The sequence below is a fragment of the Polistes fuscatus genome, unplaced genomic scaffold, assembly GCF_010416935.1.
Source record: "Polistes fuscatus isolate 324 unplaced genomic scaffold, CU_Pfus_HIC Scaffold9, whole genome shotgun sequence".
NCBI lineage: Eukaryota > Metazoa > Arthropoda > Insecta > Hymenoptera > Vespidae > Polistes > Polistes fuscatus.
The window spans coordinates 1,319,485-1,345,038 of record NW_025113173.1 but is presented as its reverse complement, the minus strand read 5'-3'; the positions used below and the strand labels follow the sequence as shown (position 1 = coordinate 1,345,038).

Below are 25,554 nucleotides of genomic sequence, written 5' to 3'. Positions count from 1 at the left end.
AAAAGAAAAGGAAACTAAAACAAGAAGAAAATAAATATCTAGTAAAAATAAAAGGTAAAAAAAAAGTTTAAAATCTATCGGAAATCAAAAGAAGAAGAACAAAAATACAAAAGAGAGAGAGAGAGAGAGAGAATTTAACGATGAAAGGATTAAAAAGAGCTTGTAACAAGCCAATTGTAAAATCCACCTGATCTAGATCGATTCTCGAATAAACGAACGAGACGAATTTTTAAAAAAAAAATAGAAACAAAACAAAAAAAAATCTCGGAGTCGAGACAAAGAGGAATTTCTTTACAAAGATTTACAAATGTGTGGTTACACGTATTTATTTAGATTCGATCGTGGGGATTTAAACCACTCATCTACATCTATCGGAAAAGTTTATGTACCTGCTGAAACCATATATAAATATTTTTTTTGCATTATTTTGGTCTTTTATGGAATAAAATAAATGTACAGACTAATGTACGAACGCAAATATAAAAATGTATTTAAAAAAAGAAATGTAGTATTCTCCAATTTTATAACGAAATTAATAAGAATTAATTGTCACAAACGTTAGAAACGTTTTAAGTGTATTCATTTTGTTCTTTTCTTATTTTTAATACAATAATTATCTTCTTTCAGTGTTTAGTTCTACGCCAATTTTTTTTCGATTTATTATTCCTACCTTTGATATATCACATACGGATATATTTAAAAAAAAAAAAAGAAAAAAAAATATAATATACCTGGAAACATATTTTTATCTCGAAATCCGCGAAATAATTGAGCTAACCTGGAGGGTTGGTTGTGTAAAATGTTATAGATTTAATTAAAAAGCTTTTTCTTTTTGTTAAAACAACTAAAAGGTAACGAGTTTATTTTAGATAGTAATTCTTATTGATCCATCCTATATAAAGGTATAGTATTCTATTTAAAAATGCAAACAAATCAATGCGTATGTGTGTGAGATACAAATACATATATATGTTACCGTGAAAGATCGAAATTGGAGAATGTCAAGATTCACATGGTTGAATGTTAACATAAAGCACAAATACGTTGATGAAAGATCGAATATTTAGATATATTCTTAGACATTAATAATTCGAGAACATATACCAAGTAACTATGTATACATATATATATGTATGATATATAAATACGCATATGTAATAAATAGAGGAAGTGGGATCACAGTTGGAATAGGGAAAAGAGAGTTTAAACGCGCTTACACAATACGATACGTCAAACCAATGAGAGAGGACCCTTTTCCCCGCCTGTATTATTCCATTAACAGTGCGAATGATATGGACCAAAGTTTTACCCGGCGGCGACGTTATTTAATTTTCGAACACGGTTACACAAAAGCTTGGATTCATTCACGAATGCGTTTTAAATGAAATGAAAAATGCGAGATTCCGTTCTCTTTATTATTATTATTATTATTATTATTATTATTATTATTATTATTATTATTATTATTATTATTATTTCTTTCTCACTCTCTCTCTCTTTTTTCTTTCTTTCTTTATTTCTTTTTCTATTTATTTATTTTATTTATTTTTTTGTTAACTTAACTATTGAATAATCTTTCCAATCTCGACGTTTAATTCCCTTACAACATATACGCGCGTGTAATATGAAATTTATTGAGAAGATAACAAAAATTTCTTTTGCTAAATGTAGTTTGGGGCCCGTTTTTCTTTTTGTCGCATATTATTTGTTCAATCTATTTGTCTTTTATGTTCTTTATCTTTTTTCTATCTTTCTTCTATCTTTCCTTCTATTTTTTTATCATTCTCTTTAGACAAAGGAATAAAAATATAGACAAATCGTGTCGATGGTTGGAGTAGTGTCATACGTATAGTATAATTATGAATATTTTCATTTATCGATGAAAAAATTGATCTCATTCATACAAAAAATAGAAAAGAGTATGGAGATATACGATATGGTATTTTCAAAATACCACGAATTATAAATCGGATATTTAAATGACGATTTGCAAACGAAATTATTCGACAATTTCTACGAGGATTTAAATTATTATACTAACCGACCTTTATAAGAGCAGGGAGAGAGAGAGAGAAGAAAGGATACAAGGATTTCAAAAATACACGAATTACAGCACGGGTAATTCGAATCGCGATTTCGAACATACTTTAACAACATTTCTACCTACGAAGCAAGCTTCAAATTATCGATACTGATACTCGTAAATGGGTTTTTGTTCGGTACGACTGTAACAAAAAAAAAAAATAGAAAAAAAAAAAAATAGAAAAAAAAAAGAAATAAATTCCTTTCCCTTTTTTTCCTCCTGTGTATTTTTTTTCTTCTCTCTCTCTTTTTTTCCCTCTGTATTTGTGTTTCATGATCAATCGCATGCGAGATTTCACGAAAACCCTCGATAACGAGGAGAATCGAATGACTCGTCTTTCCGTGGCTTTTATATACCTTCTGTATTGTATATCAATACGTATAAATTTTATATATATACATATACATATATATATATATATATATATTTCAAAATCGTTCGAAATTATTTCAATAAATACACCGAACGAAAAAAAAAAAAAACCAAAGAAACGAAGAAAAAGAAAATATTCCCTCCTCTCCTTCAAAAAAAAAATAAAAAATAAAACGAAAGATAGAAATACAATGAAACGTTTAAATTGATATTCCGACTAAATTATATAAAATAATTATTTTTAACGAATATAACGCATACACATCCACTCAGACACACCTACGGTACAATTCGTTTCCCACTTTTCCCATCCAATAAAATTTGTCTTCCGGAATCGGTATTACGTTGAATTCACACTGGAGAGTAAATTTTATCGAAAATCGAGGAAAAAAGGGATAGAGAGAGAGAGAGAGAGAGAGAGAGAAAGATATATTATATATTTATATACACTACCTCTTACTCTAAGTTACGTCACACGTATTAATTAGTAACGTGCATGCTCCACCTACGTGTGGAGATGCAGTTTTGAAAACCCTCTTTAAGTCTCACACGATTTCCAACACGTTGGAAGACGGTCAATCATTTTATCTTTCTCTTTTTTTTTTTTTATATTCTCTCTCTCTTTCTCTTTCTCTCTCATTTTCGTTCTATTTCTATCCTCTTTCTATCATCGTATATAACTCTGCGAACTTTTTTTTCACACCTATCATCTTGCTAATGGAAAAACCTGGTGCGCGAGCATATTAATTTTTACGTATTTCCCCGCGTATAACTCGATAATAACGTCATTTCGTATTACTGTCTCTTCCCTTTTCCCTTTTTTCCTTTTTTTTTTTTCGTATACCAAGTCTCGATACTCAAAACAAAATTAATTCGGTTCTACTCTTACAGTTCTTTTCTTTTTTTTAATTTTTCTTACAATCGATACACGACTGACTATTAATTTGCGAATAAATAATAATAGTAACGTTGTTTTTAATGTATACGATGATTTAAATGTTACTATTATCTTTACTAGTTACTAAATGTTACTATTATCTTTACTAGTTACTAAATGTTACTATTATCTTACTAGTTACTAAATGTTACTATTATCTTTACTAGTTACTAAATGTTACTATTATCTTACTAGTTACTAAATGTTACTATATGCATATAATGCAATATGATTGTTGTTGCATGTTATTTTTGTACAATTATTTTTCATTAAACATTACTTTTTCTTTATATTCAATATTCGTCCTCGTAAACGAGTATTAATTAAAATTACGTTAACATAGAAAAAAATTTAATTTACGAAGTGTCTATTTGTCTTCGAGGAAACACGGAAAGAGAGTTAACGTGTCTCCTCACTTCAATTAATTTCCTTGTTTGAAAGATATAATATTTTTATGAAATCTCTCTTTTTTTTTTTTTTTTTACAGAAAAGTCAAATACCGAATGGGGATAAAAAAAAATAAAATTAATATCTTATACGAAGAGAGAAAAGTATTCTTTAACTATGGGATTGCGGTTTAAATTATTATGAAAAATATTTCGCGTAAATTCTTCATTCATTTTATTTTCGTTTCTTCTTCTTCCTATTCTTCTAAATAAAATCCAAATTATCGATATACATATATTATGATACGTGTGTATAACCGATTTGTAAAATATAAAACAGGTGGTATGTTGGAAAGAAAACAAAAAAAATAACATAAAAGCGTTAAAAATAATTTAACAAAAAGCGAGAGAGGGAGAGTATGTGTGCGTGTGTGAGAGAGAGAGAGAGGTTTTGATGGGAAAAGAGAAAAGGACGAAGTTGTAATGGTGTCGAGTATGTTCCTATAGATGATGAGTAGAATAAAGTAGTAAAGTGCTGTCGCGTGTCAGACGTGTAAGAGGTCAAAGTGTACGACGACACAACGAATACGATGACGATAACGAAAAGAAGAGGGGTGGAGGGGGAAAGGGACAGGAAGGGGTGGGGGGTGGTAGAGGATGAGCACGTGTGCTCTGTTCTATTTATATGTTACTGTAACGTGGCCCGTTAATTCGTGAAATGACGGGTTATAAAATCTTGAAATAATTATATTGATCTACTTTAAGAACATCTTGTTAAAAATTAAACCCTATTTTTATCAAGATTTTGTGTATATATAAAGGTGGTTTCCTTTTTTTCTGGAGAACTGGAATCTGGAGAAAAACGTATGTGGACAGACAGACACACGTATAACGTGATACTTCTATTAGATTATCGTAATGTAATAAATAAAACTTACTGTTCTTCGTGAAGGTAACGATTTTCAGGACCTTTCCAAAACGTGTGAATATCTGAAACAGAAAACAAGAAAATAATTGATTATATATCATTGATGTATTTATCTTTGGATAGTTTAAAGAGAATAACAACTTTAAGATAATTAAATTAACTGGACGTAGAAAATTTTGTTGGGAGAGAAGAAAAAACTTTGAAAATAGGGATCATCGTTCTTTCTTTCTTTCTTTCTTTCTTTTTAATTTCACTTCACCTTATTCGAAATACGAAAAGAGGATTTTCTTCTCACCCTTTATTTTTTCTGTCCCTTTCTCGTTTCGCGTATGTATGTAAAATTGTAACTAGATTAAAAATCATTTATGCGCGTGTACGAATCGTGAACGACGAACGTTGTAGAATAATATTTCGTTTCGTTTAAAATTCTATAATGGTGAGAAAAGATATTAGAAAAATTAACGAAAGGTAAGGAAAATTTTTTATATTTTTTATATATTTTTTTTATTATTTAGATATATATGTGTGTGTGTGTGTGTGTATGTGGTGGGGGGGAGAGGTGTTAGAGAGAAAAAGATAGAGACAACTACTATGCTAGTATAGTTGAATGCACACGATGATGTTGCATACGTGTCGATGGGGGTTCACCGATCGAATTAATGTCACGAATGCAAATATTTGAGGCCATTCGCTGTTTCCACGTTCATGTGACCAAGGCTAGTCGATCGTTATAAATCATCGGAGTTATGGGATTTTCGATTATTCACTTCTCACCGTCTGTCCTCCGGCATAGGGAACAACGATATATGTATATGTATATGCGAGTGTGTGTAGATGTGATGGTATACGCGAGCGTCATGCAAATTAATTAGCAGAAAATAACAGAAACGACTGGGTTTCGAATATGTGGAAGAAGAGGAGGTGGAGAAGGGAAGGGAAGGGAAAGGAAGGGAGGAAACAAAATAGAGATACTCGATGAATATAATTCTGGACGTTCGTTTGTCAACGAAAAATTCAAACAAAAACTACGGAGGAACAATTTTTTGTTACATACATACATACACACACGCAAGCAAACACATTTACATATGCGTGTGAACGCACATAAATACGAGAGAAATAATACATGCATAATATTTAATTTCATTCCAATAATATTATATTCGTTTGGAAAAATTGAACTAAAAAAAGAAAAAGAAAAAAAAAAAGGAAAAAGCAAGAGAAATATTATTTCATAATATATATGCGTAAAAGAAAATTGTTCATTTTTATATACGATATGAAATGTTTCCTTTTGTCATTATTCGTACGTTAATAGAAAATCTATAAATAAAATTTAATTATATATATATATGTATAAATAGTTAATTATTATTTATAATATAAAAACGAACTTAGAAAAAAATTGACAAGCTTTGATTTCAAACGAATTAATAGGTTGTTAGTAAAGTAATTGTTATTTGGAATTATAAAGTTAAAGGATATAGTTTCGTTAAAAAAAAATAGTACACATACACACACACACACACAGTTGGAGAAGAAAAATGTTAACTGCTCGATATTATCATTTGGATAAATTAATAATTAATACTTGATAAAGATTCAATATATTTCTATTTCTTTCTTACTTTGATCTAAAAGCAACAAGATAACAATAAGCAATGAGACAATGTTTTAACGTTTGCTTCTATTTAAAAACACGAGCCTGTATTATTATACACATCTACATAAACAAAAAAATCCACACGTACATATAGAAGAAAATGAGCTATTAAACAAAGATCAATCGAACGTTTCTGAAACTCTCAAATTCGACCAATTTAAGCACCCACGATAATAACTATAATGACAATAATAATAATAATAACAATAATGATTATAATAACAATAATAATTTGTACAATGGGCAGGGTGTATATATTCGGGAAACGAGACATCCGGAAAGTGTTTTAATTGTACCGAAGAACGCGCATTAACGGAGATTTGCTAAATTACGCGAACCAAATGAACGTTATAGTAGAGTTGGATATTTATGTGTATGTTACGTTTGTTCGTATATGTGTGAATATGTGTGTGTGTGTGTAGTACGACGAGTGTATCTTCATCTGTATTGTTATTTTCCATTTGCTTGCTGTTAAGGGGTTGAATAGAAAAATCTGTGCCCTCTCTCAATAACGATAAAAATCGTAGTAGTCTTTATCTTTCTATTTGACTATCTTTTATTTCTATTTTTTTTCTCCCCCTATGAAAATAAATTCTCTCATTATCGTATCGTTTAGGTTAGTAGTAATAGTAGTTTAGGGTGAGATGCCATCCCCGACAAATATCATTTTCATTAACGGTAAATTGCTCGCACGTACACGTTAGTTAGTTATTCGAAATAGTTTAACGAAGACAATTAATTACTACGATATTTTTTGTTTTCCCTTTTCCCTTTTTGTGTATGCACGCTTCTGTGTGTCGGTTGTTTGTTTTTTTTTTCCTGCAAACGATCAAATGATACGGAAAAATAACGTTAACAATAAGCGTTAGCGTTTAAAAGGGAAAAGATTTTTATTATACCCGAACGATTTCCATGAATTTTATGAGATACCATAACAATAGGATTACGGGTTTATTCATTGGTATTACATCTTTTTTTTTTTTTCCGTTCAGAAATAGTAGGAATTCAATTTTGCGAAAGGTACGTAGAATGATTATTTTTCTACGCGTATTTAGTTTGATGTTAATTCTGAAATTAATAAACAAAACAAAAAATTATTGTTCATATTTATTATTTCTCACTTTTTATACGAAACAAAAATACAATTATATGCATGAACGCATGATTTTAAGTTAATAAAAAATAGTACAGAAATTCAGAGAGCGGGAGAGAGAGAAAGTGAATAAACGAGAGAGTAAGAAAATAAATAAATAAATAAATAAATAAATAAATAAATAAATATAAATAAATAAATAAATGAATGAATGAATGAATGAATGAGTGAGTGAGCAAAAGATGGAAAGAACATATTCGATATTGATATTGGAATTTTTGATGGTTGCGTTTCCCGTTTCATCCCAGGTTCGGTCGAAAATCGCTGGCAAACACGCCGACAGTAAAGGTTTTGAAACCTTTTCCCGTTTCCCTTCGTAACACACTATATCAATGTTTACAATATATATCTATACGATAGCTAAATAAACCGATGAATAGACCAGACCAGATCAGACTATACCAGAAACTAAACCAGACCCATACAGATCCCCCACCCCCACCCCCCTACCTCCAACGAATATCGTGGAGTGAGAATAAAATGAACGAATTCATACAAGATACATACATATATATATGTGTGTATCGATCTATTTTGATCTATCAGATCAATAGATTGAAATTGTTCGTAACAAAACTCGTAACGTATAAATATGTGTGTGTGTGTATATGTGTACGTGCGTGCGATGGGAAAGCTCCATTTTGGAAAATGGAATTAGGGTTGTAATCGTCAAGGAAATTGAACTTTTGAGCTTTGATTAATGAGAAGATTTTCTATATCTGTGTAAATATGTTTGTATGAGTATACGTGTGCCTATGAGAAAGAGAAAGAGAGAGAGAGAGAGAGGGAGGGAACTATCATGAAAATGGCAGACAATAATATTAATTAAATCCGCATTTAATTAATTACTCAATACTCCGGGATATTTTTCGGCTTCGCAACGACGCAAATTATCTCGATAAATTCCCAACAAATCTCCGCCATTACCGCGTGCCGCAATACTCATTTTATTAAATATATTCACCAATAGGAAAATGTAATTGTGTATGAGAAATCGTTCGTCGTTTTATATACGTGTGTATCTATATATATATATATATATATATATATATATGAATGTGTATGTATGTGTATATGTATGTTTATAGGATAAGTAGTATATAAATGTTCGTTCATGTATAATATATATGTATATGTATACGCAGGTGAAAATATTCAAGCTACCACAAATTAACGAATCTACAGCGTTATTAACCCCCCCATTCAACCCTCTTTTCCTCTTTTTTTTTTTGCCTTTACCCAATATCCTCGATGCTCTTCCTTTTATTACGTTTTATTATTATGTATCGCAGCACTTTCGATGGTAGAACTGTTACCCTTCTCCCACCTCACCTCACCTCACCTCACCACACCTCATCTCACTTCTCAACCTCCCCTTTTCGGTGAATTGTTACTAATTTCTCTTGATATTGTTTACGATTATTCGTAGTTACGAAATTAACATTGAATATTAAGATAGGAACGAAAGATGAATAATAAAGAAAAGAAAAATGAAATGAAATGATGGTTCGTTTGAATGTTAACAGATAGATTTTATTAACGGGAACAATAATATATTGAATAATAATATTAATACGGTTAATTATATAGGAATATTAATCACAATTAAACAAAATATTTATTGAAACAAGTAAAAAGGACAGATCAACTTTTTTATAGTTCAAATGCGATATGAAACTATAAACATGATGCAATATTTTCGAGAACCACTGAAGGAGAAAGAAAAAAAGAAAAAGAGAGGAATAAAATCCTTTCGGTAATGATACATAAAAAAAAAAGAAAAAAAAAAGAAAGATGTTACAACCTTCTTATCTTCTTACTTTAAAAGGAACCCCCGACGGTTGACTTTATTTTCGTAAAGTAAAATCCCATGGGAAATCAACGTTGGCACCACGTTCCAACTCTCGTATTATTTACCTACGATTTTTTTTTTTCTTTTACTTTTTCTACTTTGCCCCTCCTCCTCCTCCCCTCCTCCTCCTTTTCCTTCTTTTTTACTCGTTACAAATTTATTTGATACGACGACAACAACAACGACGATAAGAATAACAGTGAACCAATGATAGAGAAATTGTCAACGATCGAAAAGATAGATCAACACAAGAAATAAACGAAAAATTTATAGAGAAAACTCTCGAACAACTCGTTCGTAAACGTGGAAACAGAAACGGGCGCGTTTAAACTCTTATATATATATAAATGTGTGTGTGGTAAAAGTGAGAGAGAGAGAAAGTGGAGGGGAGGAGAGTGAGAGAGAGAGAGAGAGAGAAAGAACGATGATACGGTGCAGAGAATTTTGGGCTCGCGGCCAAAATCAACGGCCGGAATGATATCTATGCACTTGTTTTTCCCCTCTTCCTCTTTCTCATTCACTCACTCACTCACTTACACATTCACACATACTCTCTCTTTCTCTCTCTCACGTTATATATATGTTGTATATCACGGAAACGTGATATCGCTTATGCGAGTTTCGCGAATCACGCGAGTACATCCGCCCTTTGATTATTTCACGTTCGTCCCGGCCCTTTTGAAACATTGCTTGTTCTCTCTCCCTCTCTCTCTCTTTTTTTCACGTAGGATAGATTTTAAAACGATTTACCTATTTGTAGATTATTCTATGATCGCTAGATATATATAAAGAGAGAAAGAATGAAAAAGATTGAATAGGTTTGAAAAATTGAAAAAGAAACAGAAAGAGAGAGATATAAAATGAGGATTTCAAAACGTTGTTTTCTCTCTCTCTCTTACACACACACACACACACATACGTATATATAAAAGATTTTCAAATGGTTTTAAAAACAATCTGTAATAGTTGAATATTATTTTATAATCGTTAAAAAGTAATATTAGAAAAAAAGAAAAGAAAAGAAAAGAAAAGAAAGAGAATAAGTGGTAATAATTAAAAATAGAAATAGAAAGAATAAAAGTTTAAATACGTTGCTGCTCTCTTTCTCTCTCTCTCTCTCTCTCTCTCTTTCTTACGCAGAGAGACATACCCGCATCCCAGATTTTAAAATGTTATTTGTAAAATCTATTCTTAGATTATTTTATTATCGTATTAAATGAAATTTAGAAAGATAGAAAGAAAAATATAAGAGGGAAAGAGAAAGAGAGAAGTATATGAATAGGTATGAAGAACTAGAAAGAAAGAGAGACAAAGAGAGAGAGAGAGAGAGAGAGAGAGAGAGGTGGTACTTAATTAAATTTCAGATTCTCCAGGATTCTGATTAAATTAGACTAAATGATGCATCGCGTACATCGCCTGGATACCGACTACGAATTTTAATTTAATTTCTCTGCAGTTAGGAATCGTCGCTTAAGTAATTTATCTAACGGGTACGGGCAGGGCAGAGCAGAAGAAGAAGAAGAAGAAGAAGAAGGGAAGAAAATCTTTTCTTCTCTTTCTTTCTTTCTTTCTTAAAAGGTCCACCAAACTTTTCTTTCCCCCGAAGTACACTTTTTCAAGAATTTCATTGAAAGAATTCAAGGATATAGAAAAGTTTTTTCCCCTCCCACAAATGTCTTCTTTTTTTTCTTTTTTTTATTTTACCCTCGTAATATATATCCTATTCGTTATATATATATATATCTTTTTATTTTTTCGTTAATTCGTTGAAAGAGAAGAATAAGAGAAAATAGATTAAAAAAAAAAAATACACCGATAGATAAAAACAAAGGACAAAAAGGGAAAGGGTGGGTCCAAGAGAAAGAAAGAGACTAAGAAAGAGAGAGTGAACGAGAGATAGATAGATACATACATAGATAGATAGATAGATAGATAGATAGATAGATAGATAGATAGATAGATAGATAGATAGAAACGTTTCGTTATTAAATGGAACACGACCCTTCGACCAATGGCCATAGCTCATTGGACCCACGAGGATTTTCCTGGGTTCTGGGCTCGTATCGAGGGATTACAGGTACTACTAGTCTCACCCTCCTTATGCTCAACATCTATCCCTTTCTCCCTTCCACTTCCTTCTCCCCTTCGTTTATCTACAGTAACCCTTCCCCCTCTCCCCAATCCCTTCTTCCTCTTCTTCTCATGTATCGCTAGGACGAACAACCTAAGCGTGTCCGAATCCTCCTTCCCTTTCCCCCATTCTCCCCCCCTCTCGCCCTCCTCACTCTTTCTCTCTCTCTCTCTCTCTCTCTCATTCTCGGCAAGAGAACGTATTGATTGATGTTACAGTTATTAATTCGCACATGGCCGATTATCGCTTAGTATATCTCTCTACGGTACCGGCAGAATAATGCAATAACGGCTAATAATAGTAACGCAATTTCGTTCACGTCGATGCCGTTACTACTATCTATTATTACTATTATTATCAGTACTACTTCGTCGGCATTATTATTCATACGAACGACAAACACGCGTTTATTATTATTATTATTATTATTTATTTTATTTATTATTTATCGTATTTATTATTTATTATTTTTCTTAATGCAACGCAAAACCTCGTGCAAGCCCTTAAATATTCTAATCTTTCGTATCGGGTAAAGTAAAATAAAACTAAAATAGCAATTCCTAACGTTTAATCGTGGGATAGATAAATTTAAGGTTTAAAGTACACTTTCCTAACGGCATTTACGAGCCCTTTTTTTATTCGAGAATACGCGTTGGGAGGATTGCAAGGATTAAAAAAAAAAGGAAGGAAGGAAGAAAAAAAGGAAACACACAGAGAAGGGAAGTAAGTAAGTAAGGAAGAAACTATCAAGAGAGAAAACACTCGCGTACAAAAATTCACATATACATATACATATATATATATACACGCACACTCAAAGTTGGTAGAAATTACCGCGAAAGAAACGAGCGGACACGAAGGCGAGGATCTCTTCTCTCTTTATGGTTTCCCATCTGCTGACTCTATAATCCGATTTACGAACAAGTTCAGAATCGTCTCTAGAGACTTTCTTCATCCTACTTTCTTTCTTTCTCTTTCTATCATTTTTTCTATTTTTTCTATTTTTTCTTTTTTTTTTTCGTTACGTTCGACATTACCGGAAAACTAAATTACGTAGTCCGATGAAGAGAGGAGGAGGAGGAGGAGGGCCAGCTATTTGAAATTCCCGCGTACCTTTTGTTCGGTTCGTTTGCTCGTTTGTTTGTCTCTGTTTTTCTTTTTTCTTCTCTCTCTTCTTTTCAAGTGTAAAAATTAAAATAAAACGCGAAAAACACGCCCCCGGGAGAACGGGAACGTAAATAATCCGAATAATTCTATTAATAATAATTATTTTCAATTAATGTTTCGTTTTTAATCAGCAATTTCAAATTCCCGCGTACGTGTCTTCTTGTACGGTTGTTTTTTCTTTTTTTTCTTTTTCTTTTCCGAGCCAAGAAATTCACACAAAAATGAATACCCCGCTACACCTTCTTCCTCCGCGAAGGAACTTAAAACGTAAACAACAATTCGGAATATCTTCATTTTCCTCGCATTTTTTCTTCCCTCCCGCGTGTCTTATATAATTTTATCGATTACGAGAATAAAATGCAAGAGAGTTTCTATCTTTTTTTTTTTAATTAAAAACGTAAAAATACAACAAAAGTGACGGGGGGGCAGAAGGAGGAGGATGGAAAATAAATAAATGAGCAGTCATTCGTTAAAAGTTCTGAACGTTGAATATATATCCTTTTTCCCCGTCTAATATTTTTCTTCTCACGGTTTGCAGATCGTCAGTAATTTCTTAAGTACTGAGAAAAATTTTTTGTAGAAACATTTCGAAGAAAAGGAAGACGAAGAAGAAGAAAAAGTAGAAAAAGGAAAAAGTAACGATCAACGTTAGCTACGATTAAAAGTTCTACGATCAATTAGTATAATAAACCTATGTCAAGACTAATAATTTCAACTTACATCAGAGATACGGTTATATATATATATTTTCTTGCAAAACAAACAAAATAATAAATAAATCATATCTTGAAATATTATATATACTCGTGAAAAAGTTAACGAATATTTCGAATCGTAGTCAAAATAAACACAAAATTAGCACAGTCGAATGCAATTCAATTATTGGAATACAACGAACACTCCCTCCCTCTCTCCCTCCCTCTCCTTTTCTCACCCTCTTGATTGTTGCATTCCGTAGGACGACGAGTTGGTAAAATTCTTCAACAAGACATTCTCAAGGCATTTAGCTGGGTAAACTTGGCCATTTTCGAAAAGCGTAAAGTTAAATACCGTGATGGAATATTTCAACGAGAGAGAGAGAGAGAGAGAGAGAGAGAGAGAGAGAGAGAGAAGAAATTCCTTCTCCTCGTTGTCGAAAGGATCGTAGTATACCGAGGAATATAAATACACGCCCCCTTTTAGAATGCGTTTAGAAAATTATCTTTAGAATATTAACAAAACGATAAAGTAAAAAAGTATACAATATTTAGTCATTTGTTAAAATATTGCAGACTTGAGACATTTTTCTTGCTAACCCCTGGTAACCCCTCCTCCTCGCACACACAATTGGCCAGTTATTATTTTTCTTACAAATTAGTTTCAATTTGTTGATATTTAATAAACCATTGTCACCTAAAATATTTATTATATCAACACACGAAACATGAGATATCTCGTAATACTAATCACGTAACGCGTTAATATTACTTTTCGTATTCTTCAAAATCTTTTTCTTTTTTTCTTCTTTTTCTTTCACTTCAAACTTCCCAGCAGTTCCAACTTAAAGTTCTAAACCTTATTTTTTTTTCTCCTCCTTTTCCATATTTTCCCTTTATTTTACTTCATCCCGTTTAACTATAGTTTCGCCAAGTAAACAGAATCGAAAGACCAATGTTGCGAGACAGTAATGGTTAATCTTACCGTTTTCTATTTATCTATCTCTCTCTTACTCGTAGTAGAGTCTTCTTCTTAGAAGTTTGAATCAGCTAAGTAGTATAGGTCGATGTACGCTCAGCCACGATACAACACACAGGGTATACTACTGTCTAGTGAAAAATGCACGAAAATCCGGGTAGACTTTATCCATATACGCTTAGCCAGCACAAAAGTACATATATATATGTGCATTTTCTTTGTATGTTTGTGTGTATGTGTGTGTATGTATGTTTTATACTATCCACGACTTATATACATCCATGTATCCTTTTCTTTATCCGTAACTTTACGTCGAGACTTTCTATTCTGTGTAAGAAGAAGAAGAAGAAGAAGAAGAAGAAGGTTTTTGAGTCATCCTAGTAATATGTTTTTTCTTTGTTTCCATTTTTTTCTTTCTTTGGTCAAAATGTTTGAATGAAAAAATGAAATTATGTACAAATAAAAAAGTATAATAAAATAATTCTAGATAATATATATATAATTGTAAATTATTAATTTTATATTATATTCTTTATATATATATATAAAGAAGTATGAGGAAAGATTATTCTGTTAAGAAGTATGACACGATGATAATAATTTGAACAATTATAGACATTTATGATTTTATCTTATTTTACTTTATCAAATTATACCTTTCAATAAACATTATTAAATATTAAAAAACAAAATAAATGAAATATCAAATCTTACACATACATATATATTAAACAAATATAAATTTTCTTTTTAATATGATCCTTCAATAAAGGGACGAGTGACGAACAGAAAAAGAAAGAAAGAGAAAATAAAAAAGAAAGAAAGATTAATCTCTCTTATCCACATACACACACACACACACACATATATATCCATATATATATATTTTTCATTTTTTCATTTTTTATAAGAGCCAATAAGCGTCGTTGGATTTACCACGTTACTCGACTTCGAGGCAGACTTAATCTTTCAAGCTGATTACACGCCTTGCGAGCGTGTAAATCCGTTGTAGTTGTTGCACTGATGTACCTCTCCTCCTCCTCCTCCTCCTCCCTTCTTTCTGGTCAAGCCCTTTCCCTTCTTTTCCCCACCCACCCCCTTTCCATCCTTCCTTCCTTCCTTCCTCTTTATCACTCTTTCTCTTTCTCTTTCTCTTTCTCATTCTTCCTCTTCTTCAGTAAGCCTACTTACGCAGACTAACGCAGCCAATCGTCGACTGTACTAATCCAGGAATGTTTTCCGGCTAGATCCATTATCGGCTTAAGACCAACTCACTTTATATCTATCTATCTCTTTCTCTCCCTTTATCTTTCCCTTTCATTCTTTCTCTTTTTTTCTTTCTCATACTACATCACATGGATCACGTTCAACAAAGTATATAACAGTATATAACATCTTTCTATCTCTCTCTGTATCTAGATCATTCCTCCCCACTTCCTCCCCCCTCCTCCTCCTCCTCAAGCTTGCCCTTCACGATCCTACCAATCGGCTTCTTTTACTACTACTATTACTATTATCCTATTCCAGTCCCACCCCCCAACCTACTTCTGTCAAACTCTCGTATTATTCTGTCGATAACATATTACATTGGAAAGAAAATACGTAAGTTCGCTAAAATGATGAATAAATAAGATGAAGGGTTTTGTTGTTGACTGTATAATTGTAATAATCGTAACTAATATTAATATTCGTTACTATGAATTCATTCCTGATCGAAATACTTGATTTCACACATTCGTTGATACGATGTTTAATTATTATCAATGATATCGTATAAAATATTCATCGTATTAACCACTTGCGGTGGAAAGACGTGCCAGGCACGTCGAGATGCTTCTGTTACCAGAACACCAGCGACGTGCTACACACGTCTTTAGACGATTATCACAGAAACAAAAACGACGCGCATGGCACGCGTTGGTGAATTTTTTTTGCCACCGCAAATGATTAATCGTCAATAATATAAGGTAAACAAATTCTCTGTGCATTCATTTTCTTCTTCGAATAAATGATTATATGATCGAAATAAATGTTAGGAGGGATAATTGAAAATAGTATATATATGTGCGAATTTAAAAAAAAAGAAAAAAGAAACGATAACGATAAATGAACATTTTAATAGTTATTCGTGAGTTTCCAAACAAGCATCGTTACTCTTGCAAGGATTCCCCTTTGACATTCTACACCGATAAGAAACTTTATTTCTAGTAACATTAACAATATCGGACGCGAGAGTTCACGGACAATGATTCATCGTTGTTGGTCACTACGGACAATTAACTAGCAGAAGGAGAAGAAGAAGAAAAAAAACAAGGATGAAGAAAACTCGGTTGAACCATCGGACAAGTGTAACAAACGATCCTAGTCTCTGATACTATTACTATTATTATTATCATCATCGTTATTATTATTATTATTATTATTATTATTAGTATTATTATTATTATTATTATTATTAGTATTGTTTTTTCTTTCTCGTTTGAAAATAACAACATTTGTCATTGGAAACAAATTATTAAAGCAAAGAATTTTTTTTCTGATAAATAAATAAATTGTTATAATTATTGTTATTAACGAGATTAAAAAAATATCTATCGATAATTCGTGTATACAACACAGTCATTATTTTTATTATTATTTGAAATTAAATATGAATAATAATATATTAATTTAAATACGTTGAGATTTAAAATAATTAAATGAAAGATATAATTATTTTAGATATAGATAAAATAATATTTATAATTGTATTATTGTTTTTAGTTAAATATGAGAAAAAGCAACAACAATAATAATAATAATAATAATGATAATAATAATAATAATAATGTTGAGCGTAGGATTTAAATACTAAAATAATAAATAAAAGCCGAAGTTAAATAGAAGATCGTTTCGCAGTAAGGTGTGTGTGATACGTGTGTAAATAGGAAATGAATTAATTAATTATTATTATTATTAATACGAACTTACCTGATACAATATGTCGAGGGAAATTGGATAAATCATGTGTTCTACGATTACTCTTAATACTGTGTTCGGTCCACCTTGCGTTTCGGCTTGAGAGGAAACTTGATTTTGTCCTGGTATCGCAACTTGATTTGTTGAGTTCTGTAACACAAATAAAAAGAAACGAGATCGTTAGTTAACTTATTTCATTCGTTTTTCTTTCATCCTCGTGAAGAAGGATTAATAATATCATGTCGGTGTCGGCGTTCTAATAAATTTAATAAATGAGATGAAGGACAAATAAGAAAGAAAAGAAAGAAAAAAAAACTAAGATAAAGATCGTACGTATCGTAAATAAAATCGTTGAAAACAAAAAAAAAAGAAAGAAAGTTTTAATAATATTTTATAATAAAATACAACAAAATGAAATAATATCTAATTTGTGTGATTTGAATTAATACAAATATAAAATTCATTATTACAATTTATTTGTACGATTAAGTTTTTCCAATAATATTTCAAATTAATTTGTTAAGAAATTTGACAAACATTTATCTTTCCTTATATATGTGTCTTTCGCATTTTTATTTATTATTCTTAAACTTAAAAAAAGAAAGTAAGGATGTCGTTTTTATCAGCTGTCGCTGCTAAGAGTAAACCTGGCAAAGTAGACGAGAAACATTAGCATAAACTACACGGACGCGTTTTAGTAAGGAAAGCTTAAAAAGAAACTCGATGCTTCGAAATTTCAATGTAAATTAAAACGAATTTTATTCCTCTTTCTCTCTTCACTTCTCTTCTCTTCTCTTCATTTCACTTCTCTTCTCTTCTCCTATCTCTTTTCATTTTTTTTTTTCTGGAATACGTAGTATAAAATTTTTAACGATTTTTCATTTGAAAGAACAAAAGCGAACGAACGTTCGTATTCGTTTGAAAATGAGAGAGAGAGAAAGAGAGAGAAAAAGTACGTGTTTGAGGGAAAGAGAAAATATATTTAAATACATATAGTGTTGAGAACATAAGTATTGAGCCCAGATTGAATTTTTTTTCTCTTTAATATCCTCTATAAATATTCGTAAAAAAATTCGTAAAAAACAAAATGTATACAATTTTCTATTTAAATTATTTTGTTTGTTTTTTTTCTTTCTTTTTTTAAATACATCTATCGAATCAAGAAAAAAGAAAAGGTTTAGATATAATAATTTGTTCGCGTAAAAAATCATGAAATTATAAACGAAATTGTCCTGTATTATTTTAGTTAAACATTATTTTCAACCGTTATAATAAAACCTATATATATATTTTCTTTTTATCATATTTTTCTTTATAAAAATACATCAATTTAATCTTACGTTGGTGGATTTACAAAATAATATATAATTCAAACTAATTATAACACATTTCAATGTGATACATTAAATAAAAAGAACAAAAGTTGAATATAAAAAAATTGTATTTAAATTTAAAATAGAGAAAACTTTATAGGAAAAGAAAAAAAGAAAAAAAAGTGTGTAATAGACCATTTTCAAATATTTTTGTTCGAAACCGTACAAATACTTTTACATGTAATGTAATTAATCGAAATATTGAGAACAAAGAGAGAAAGAGAGAGAATCGAATGGAAACAGGGGAATTGGTAGAAAGGTTACTCTGAACTATAGTCAAAAGAACTGGCATAAAATAATTTCGCGATCGAAAGAAATCGGCCCGGGGTTGTGGGTGGGGGTGTGTGTGGGTGGTTGGTTGGTATCGATAAAAGCTCGTAACAATGGCGGGGGGTGGGTACACACCGTGATTATTTCATAAACGAGTAACACACAACTCCCAGGTTCTCGATTGTTCATGCGAAAATTGGAAGGCGATTTCAAACTGAATTACCGAATGGCAACCACAGTTAGCTGTGGAATTTATGCGAGTAACTAACATCCTCTGCTCTTCTTCATTCCACAAGCCCTTTCTCAACCTTTCACTATTTCTCATAATTCCTTTCTTCGTTCATAGTTATACACGTAACTGGTCAGTTTTATTGTATAAATATTTATTCGTATACATTTCATTGTAGGTTTGTGAATGTATGTATGTATGTATGTATGTATGTATGTATGTATGTATGTATGTATGTTAGAAGTACGTATGTAACTTATAAATATGTATGCACGTGTGCATAATAATTGTGTACGTATGTATTAAAGTACAATAATACGTGGAAGGATGCACGTAACTATAAATCTGTATGCACGTGTGCATAATTGTGTACGTATATGTGTAAGTATGTATTCAATTATAAATACGTTATATGGATGTATGGATAATTGTGTAAATATGTGTATGTGCAGTAGTAGTAGTAGTAGTAGTAGTAGTGGTAATAGTGTGCGTTAGTTTATACATTTTACTTCACAAAAAGGGTCAGGAAGAACATTTAATGGTATTGTTTTGTCAGGCGTGGCAGCCAATTTGGCTTTCTGAATTTTTAATACTACAAACGAGCGGCAAACCATCGAGATATCGAACGGAAGCTGTTGGACACGACCAAGCTCGATTAATATTGAAATTCAATCGGTCACTTCATCGGCCATTCCCTTCCTCTCTTCCTAATATATGTGTATGTATGTATATATATATATATATATATACATATATATGTTAATATGTATATATGTATCGTCGATGAGCAGCGAATTGCAACGAACAGATTCGTCGTAACTTTAATGAAAATGATTTCAATCATCTTATCATTTGTTTTTCTCCATAGTTATGGTTGAAATTTCTTTTTATCATAGAAATATGTTTTTTTTACTTTTTTATTAACGTCTATTATTTTTTATAGATCTAAATTTATCCTCATTTTTAATACGTATTTTATATGCGTAATGTTCGATTAAAAAATAATTATAATTAAAAACGAACGATTATAAATTTATCATTATCGTCAATATATCTGTTTTTCGTAAAACAAATTAATTAATTAATTAATTAATTAGCGGAACGATCAATCAATCAATATTGTTATTTTAAGATCATTGATAAATTGTTCAAAATCATTATTACACAGATACATCATACGAATTGATTTTCATTTCCGTACGTGTATATTATTTTCTCGACGTAATATCCAATTAGAGTTGTATCATATTGTTGTTTTTCTATAAAAAAAAAAAAAAAGAAAAAAAGAAAGAAAAATAAATTAACAGATCAATTTAACAATATCGTTAAAAAATATTTGATTTTGTTACAAATTAATGAAACAATTTTATCGATACCATTATTCCAGTATGTGCATATATATACGAATTATATTTTATTTCCAAACAGATATATTTTTCTTCTCTATTTTTTGTTTTCTTTTTAAATGTAATATCCAATTAAAGACGTTTCCTTTTGTTTTGTTATTATTACTATTAGAAAATTAACGAATCAATTTATCAATATCGTTAAAATGAAAATTATTATATCTCGTGGTTCAGAGCTTATTGGTTATTGGATACTTGTAATATTTTTTGGTGGAAAGAGACGAGAATATATATATATATATGTCGACGAAGTAAACGAAATAAATTGAAAGGAACTTTCGTCTCGGGTTATTTCACCATATAAATGCAACCCCTCTTTACGTCGCGCGATAAAAGATTATTTACAACGGATATACCGTGGCTTAAGAGAAGACACTTATCTCTCTCTCTCTCTATCTTTATTTTTATTTTTTTCTGCTCAACTAAAAGAACGATTCGAAGGATTTGTATCCTATGAGGATCGGGTAATTCGATTAAATCGAAAGATGAAACCAAATTTCTTCATTGAGGGTAAATTTATACGAAACAGAAATATCTTATACATCTCTCTCTTTTTTTTTTTAATAGTTGCGTTAAATGAAATAGAAAAAAATAAAACACGAACATTCATTGGACGATGAGGACTGGGTGGTGGTGGTTGATTACATGAAATAGTTAATTAAAATAAATGATCAAAAATATATTAATACAAAGAGTGGTATTTAATGATATAAATACATAGAGCCTCTGTTGGAGTTGATACGTTTTCAATTTTAACAAAAGAAAACTTTTATATATACATATATATATATATTATTTTTTTTTTTTGTTAAATAAAAGTTAGTTTCACCGAAACAAAATGAATTTCTATACCATCAAAAACTTTTCACAATTCAACCAGGTAGAAATAAACAATTGTACCTACATTAGGATTATTATTATTATTCCATTATTTATTTCATTATTTAAGTGAGAGCGAAAGAGAAAAAGGGAGAGAGTACAAAACAGATGTAAACAACATTTGTATATTTATAAGAAAGAAAAAGAAATAAGATGCATAGGATATCAAAATTCTTATATACGTGTGAGAGAAAATGAAGTACATATATAAAAAAATTTATTGAGGTGAGAGAGAGAGAGAGAGAGAGATAAAGATAGAGATAGAGAGAGAAGAACACAAGATTAACTTGGCACGATTTACAAGTCCCTTTTTCAAGTCTCGAATCCCAACGTCGTTTCCCTCCCTCCCTCCCACTCTCTCTCTCTCTCTCTCTCTCTCTTGTTCTATCTTTTTCCAAATCACTCATTCGCTTTTTCTCACGATCGAACATCAAGCGACGATTTAATTTCCTGAATCCTGCCGGAATCAGGACGAAAGTTAATGCGCGTTAATTAATCGGTGAAACGCGACGAGCCAGATCATTGGCGCCTTTCTCTATCATCTCCTTTCTTCTTTATCTTTTTTCTTTCATATAGAAAAAGAGAATGAGAGAGAGAGAGAGAGAGAGAGAAGTGAAATTTTTCCTATCTCGTTTAAGTCAAAGATTAATTTGGAAAGTTGAAAAGGTGCTTATACGATCCGATCTTTTCACTCTCACTTCAACCTTTCCCACCCCCACCACCACCTACCCCACTTCTACCACCCTTTTTCGTCCTCTACAATTCCCACCAGTTCCCTATTTCTTTTTCTTTTCTTTTTCCCTTTTTGATCCCATCACGACCCTCTCTCCTCTTCTTCCTTCTTTTCCTCCTCCAACACCACCACCACCCACCCAAACCCATCCACCAACCGTCCCTTGCGATTTCCTCTCTACTTTTTTTCCCTTCACCCTGGACGGATTTTTCTCTTAGCAATTAGCACGCAATAAATTCCCTTACGCGTGCGAGAGCTATAAATTCGTCGTGGTTGGTTGGTTGGTTGGTTGATTGGTTGGTGCACCCTCCATTTCACCCCGTTCATCTTTTCTTTTATCGTAAAGGGAAAAAACAGTACCAACAAAAATTCTAAGAGGGATGTAGAAGAAGAAGGGAAAGAACGAAAAGTTACGAAAAATTTTCTCTCTTCCTGTATATATATATGTGTGTTTATGTGTGTGTGTGTGTGTGAAAAAAAGAGAAAGATAAAAATAAAATAAGGAAAGAGGCATTGAGGGAAGGGGTTGGTTCTCGTTCCTCGTCGATTTCGTTTTGTTCAAGCCATTCGCTTTCATTTCTTTTTTTTTCCTTTCCTTTTATTTCCTTTTCTTTTCCAGGGGGTGCCAGACGGCGAAGAAAATCGAAAGATTCTTCGAGTTCTTTTGGTCACGGCCAAAGAATACGAATCGTTTTCAACATAGAAAATATACCATCTCACCCCAATTTCAGGTTCCCACTCGATTCTCCACCTCACACAGGCTCGACTACCACCACCACCATGCAGTTTCCTCTCTCCCTTCCTCTCCTCTCCTCTTCCACCACCGAAAACCTAGCCCCCTCCCCCCCATCCTTCCTATTTCTGCTAACCTAACCCCATTTTCTGTAGCCAAGTACCCAGAGATGCTCGTTTCTTGTTCATTCCCTTTTCGTGTTATCTATTATGTATAGAACATTCCTCAGGAATTGTGGTATAAGAGAAAGAGACAAAAAAAAATAAAAAGATGGAAAGAGAAATAGAGTAATAAACGAGAAGAATTTTTCCTCTCACTTGTGTATGTGTGTGTGTATATATATATATGGATGTGGGGGGTGAAATTTTACGCTCGAAATAATTTTGCCGTTTGTTTAATTATACAAAACATGGGTATAATAAAGTTCAATTGCAACACCTGTGATAGAAGAAATAGTTTTGTCTCGAATGACAAATTGTCGATGATATTTTCTAAGGATTTATTATACATTTCGAATAATATAGTTGGGTTTGTTAACTCTCGTTTTTTATCGATATTCAATTTAATATGAAAGAAATGTTTAACAGAAGAGAAATATTATATTTGTATATATATATATATAATGAAACAAATCGAATTATATATTAAATAACGAATGTTTGAACGAATAGAAAAGTTGAAAGTTAGTTTATAAATTACGTCGCAATTTTTATTTCGCTGTACTTTCGGTATTCTTTTTTTCTTTTCTTTCAAAATAGAGAGGGAATTCGAAGGAAAAAAAAATTGTCGGAAATGTAACATTTACGATGTTTATTCAAATCGTAAAATAAATGTTTACGAAATGACTTACTAGCATAAATTTTGCCGACCCAATTCGATAGAGAGGAGTAATTTTTGTCTCGTTTATTTCAATGTAAACATTTTATTTTAACTTTCTAATTGACTCATTCGTATTCCGTACTTTATTCTTCCTTAAATATATTTTACTAAAAAGAAAAAAGAATTAGAGAAAAATATTTTATATATATATATGTGAAAATGTACTTATATTTCAATTCGACGAATTTATAATACTATCCTCGATAAAAATGGAATATTAAAAAAATAATAGTTGAAAATTTCGGTATAAATGTGCCAAAAAAAAAAAACTCTTGAAAAGAAAAATGCAGCACAACTTTTATCATACATCGATCTAATTCAACGCACACGAACGACAATTCAATTTTATTTCCGACTAAGAAATCTCGAAAGAGATCGTTTCGACTCGTATCGAAATAAATTCTTTTAGAAAATCCTCGAATAAAAAGGAAGGAACTATAAAACGACAAAAGAAGAGAAAAAAAAGAAAGAGAGAGAGAAACGAGTTGATTCGAAGTTGTGTTCCTTCCTTCCTTACGCACTTTCCTTACGCGAATATAGTTGGAAAGGAAGAGATTGGCATATATAGGCAAGTGTAAGCTAGCTAGGTAGCTAGGTAGGTAGCTTGCAAGCTCTAACACTGAGATCATTACTTCGACTATGCAGCACTTGCTAGCAACGCTTTCAAGGGAGTGAAATAACTACTCTAAAGGGTACTTTCTATCCCCCTTTTGATAGCTCGCCCTGAAACTAACGGTGAGTGCCTGGACTGAGAACATTACCATAACCTACCATTACTCGTTGCCACCGATGCTCATGTTATAATACCTTTTCTCACTATCTTTCTCTCTCTTTCTCTCTCTCTCTCTCTTTCTCATACATACACATACAGACACATACTACGGTTATTCCTATATACTCTATCTTTGTTTTATTTTTCTTTCTTTTCTTTCTTATACATACACGTACACATACTACGTGTATTCCTATATACTCTATTTTTGTTTCTTTTTTATCATTCTGTCTCTCTTTTTCTCTTTTTTTCCCTCCAACGAGCTTGCGTCAACAACACCTGGATAAAGATTTCGCGAAACCGAGATAATATTGTTAAGTATCTAAACCCGTACATTCATATATATATATATATATCTCTAGAGAATTGTTGCTCGAAAAAAGATTTTTGTTATCTTTTCAAATATTAACGATAATAACTCCTCTCTCTCTCTCTCTATTTTTGTTTATTCTCCTTCTTTTTCTTCTTTTTTGTTTTTTCGTACGTATGAAAAAATTGTTTTCACGAAAAACTTTCATCGACCGTTTTCTTCCGTTTCTTTTTCTTTATTATTATTATTATTATTATTCTCTTTACTTCCTATTCATTTTATACTTTTTTTTTCGTTCTTGTTCTACTTTTTCTTCAACTTTGGCAGATACTTTTCGACGTTGGATAGGAGAAGGGTTTTACTTTTCCTTTTTTCTTCTTTTTTTATTCTTTCGATGAATAAAATAAAATTACCAAGATCGAATAGAGAGAGAGAGAGAGAGAGAGAGAGAGAGAGAGAGAGAGAGAACAGAAAAAAAGGGTAAACGTACATAATTATTATCTTTTATTTTTTCATTGAATGATTTATAACTTTAGATATAGATTATTTATTTGTTTATTTAAACATTGACGGGAATTACCCATTGTTATATAACCAGAATAAATATTGAAAGATTAAAATAATATAAAGATAATATAAATATAATACTGATAAATAAAATAATAA

General features: G+C 31.2%; 1 protein-coding gene across 1 annotated transcript in view; it reads right to left on the bottom strand.

Moving 5' to 3' along the window:
• Positions 1 to 25,554, bottom strand: part of LOC122525714 (polypyrimidine tract-binding protein 3-like) — a 43,431-nt gene that overhangs the window by 14,827 nt on the left and 3,050 nt on the right. Inside the window, exons 4-5 of the mRNA XM_043648633.1 lie at positions 17,317 to 17,454; positions 4,717 to 4,768 (exon numbers count right to left, since the gene is read on the bottom strand). Of these exons, the coding sequence (XP_043504568.1) occupies positions 4,717 to 4,768; positions 17,317 to 17,454 (190 nt within the window). The remainder of the gene's footprint in view (positions 1 to 4,716; positions 4,769 to 17,316; positions 17,455 to 25,554) is intronic.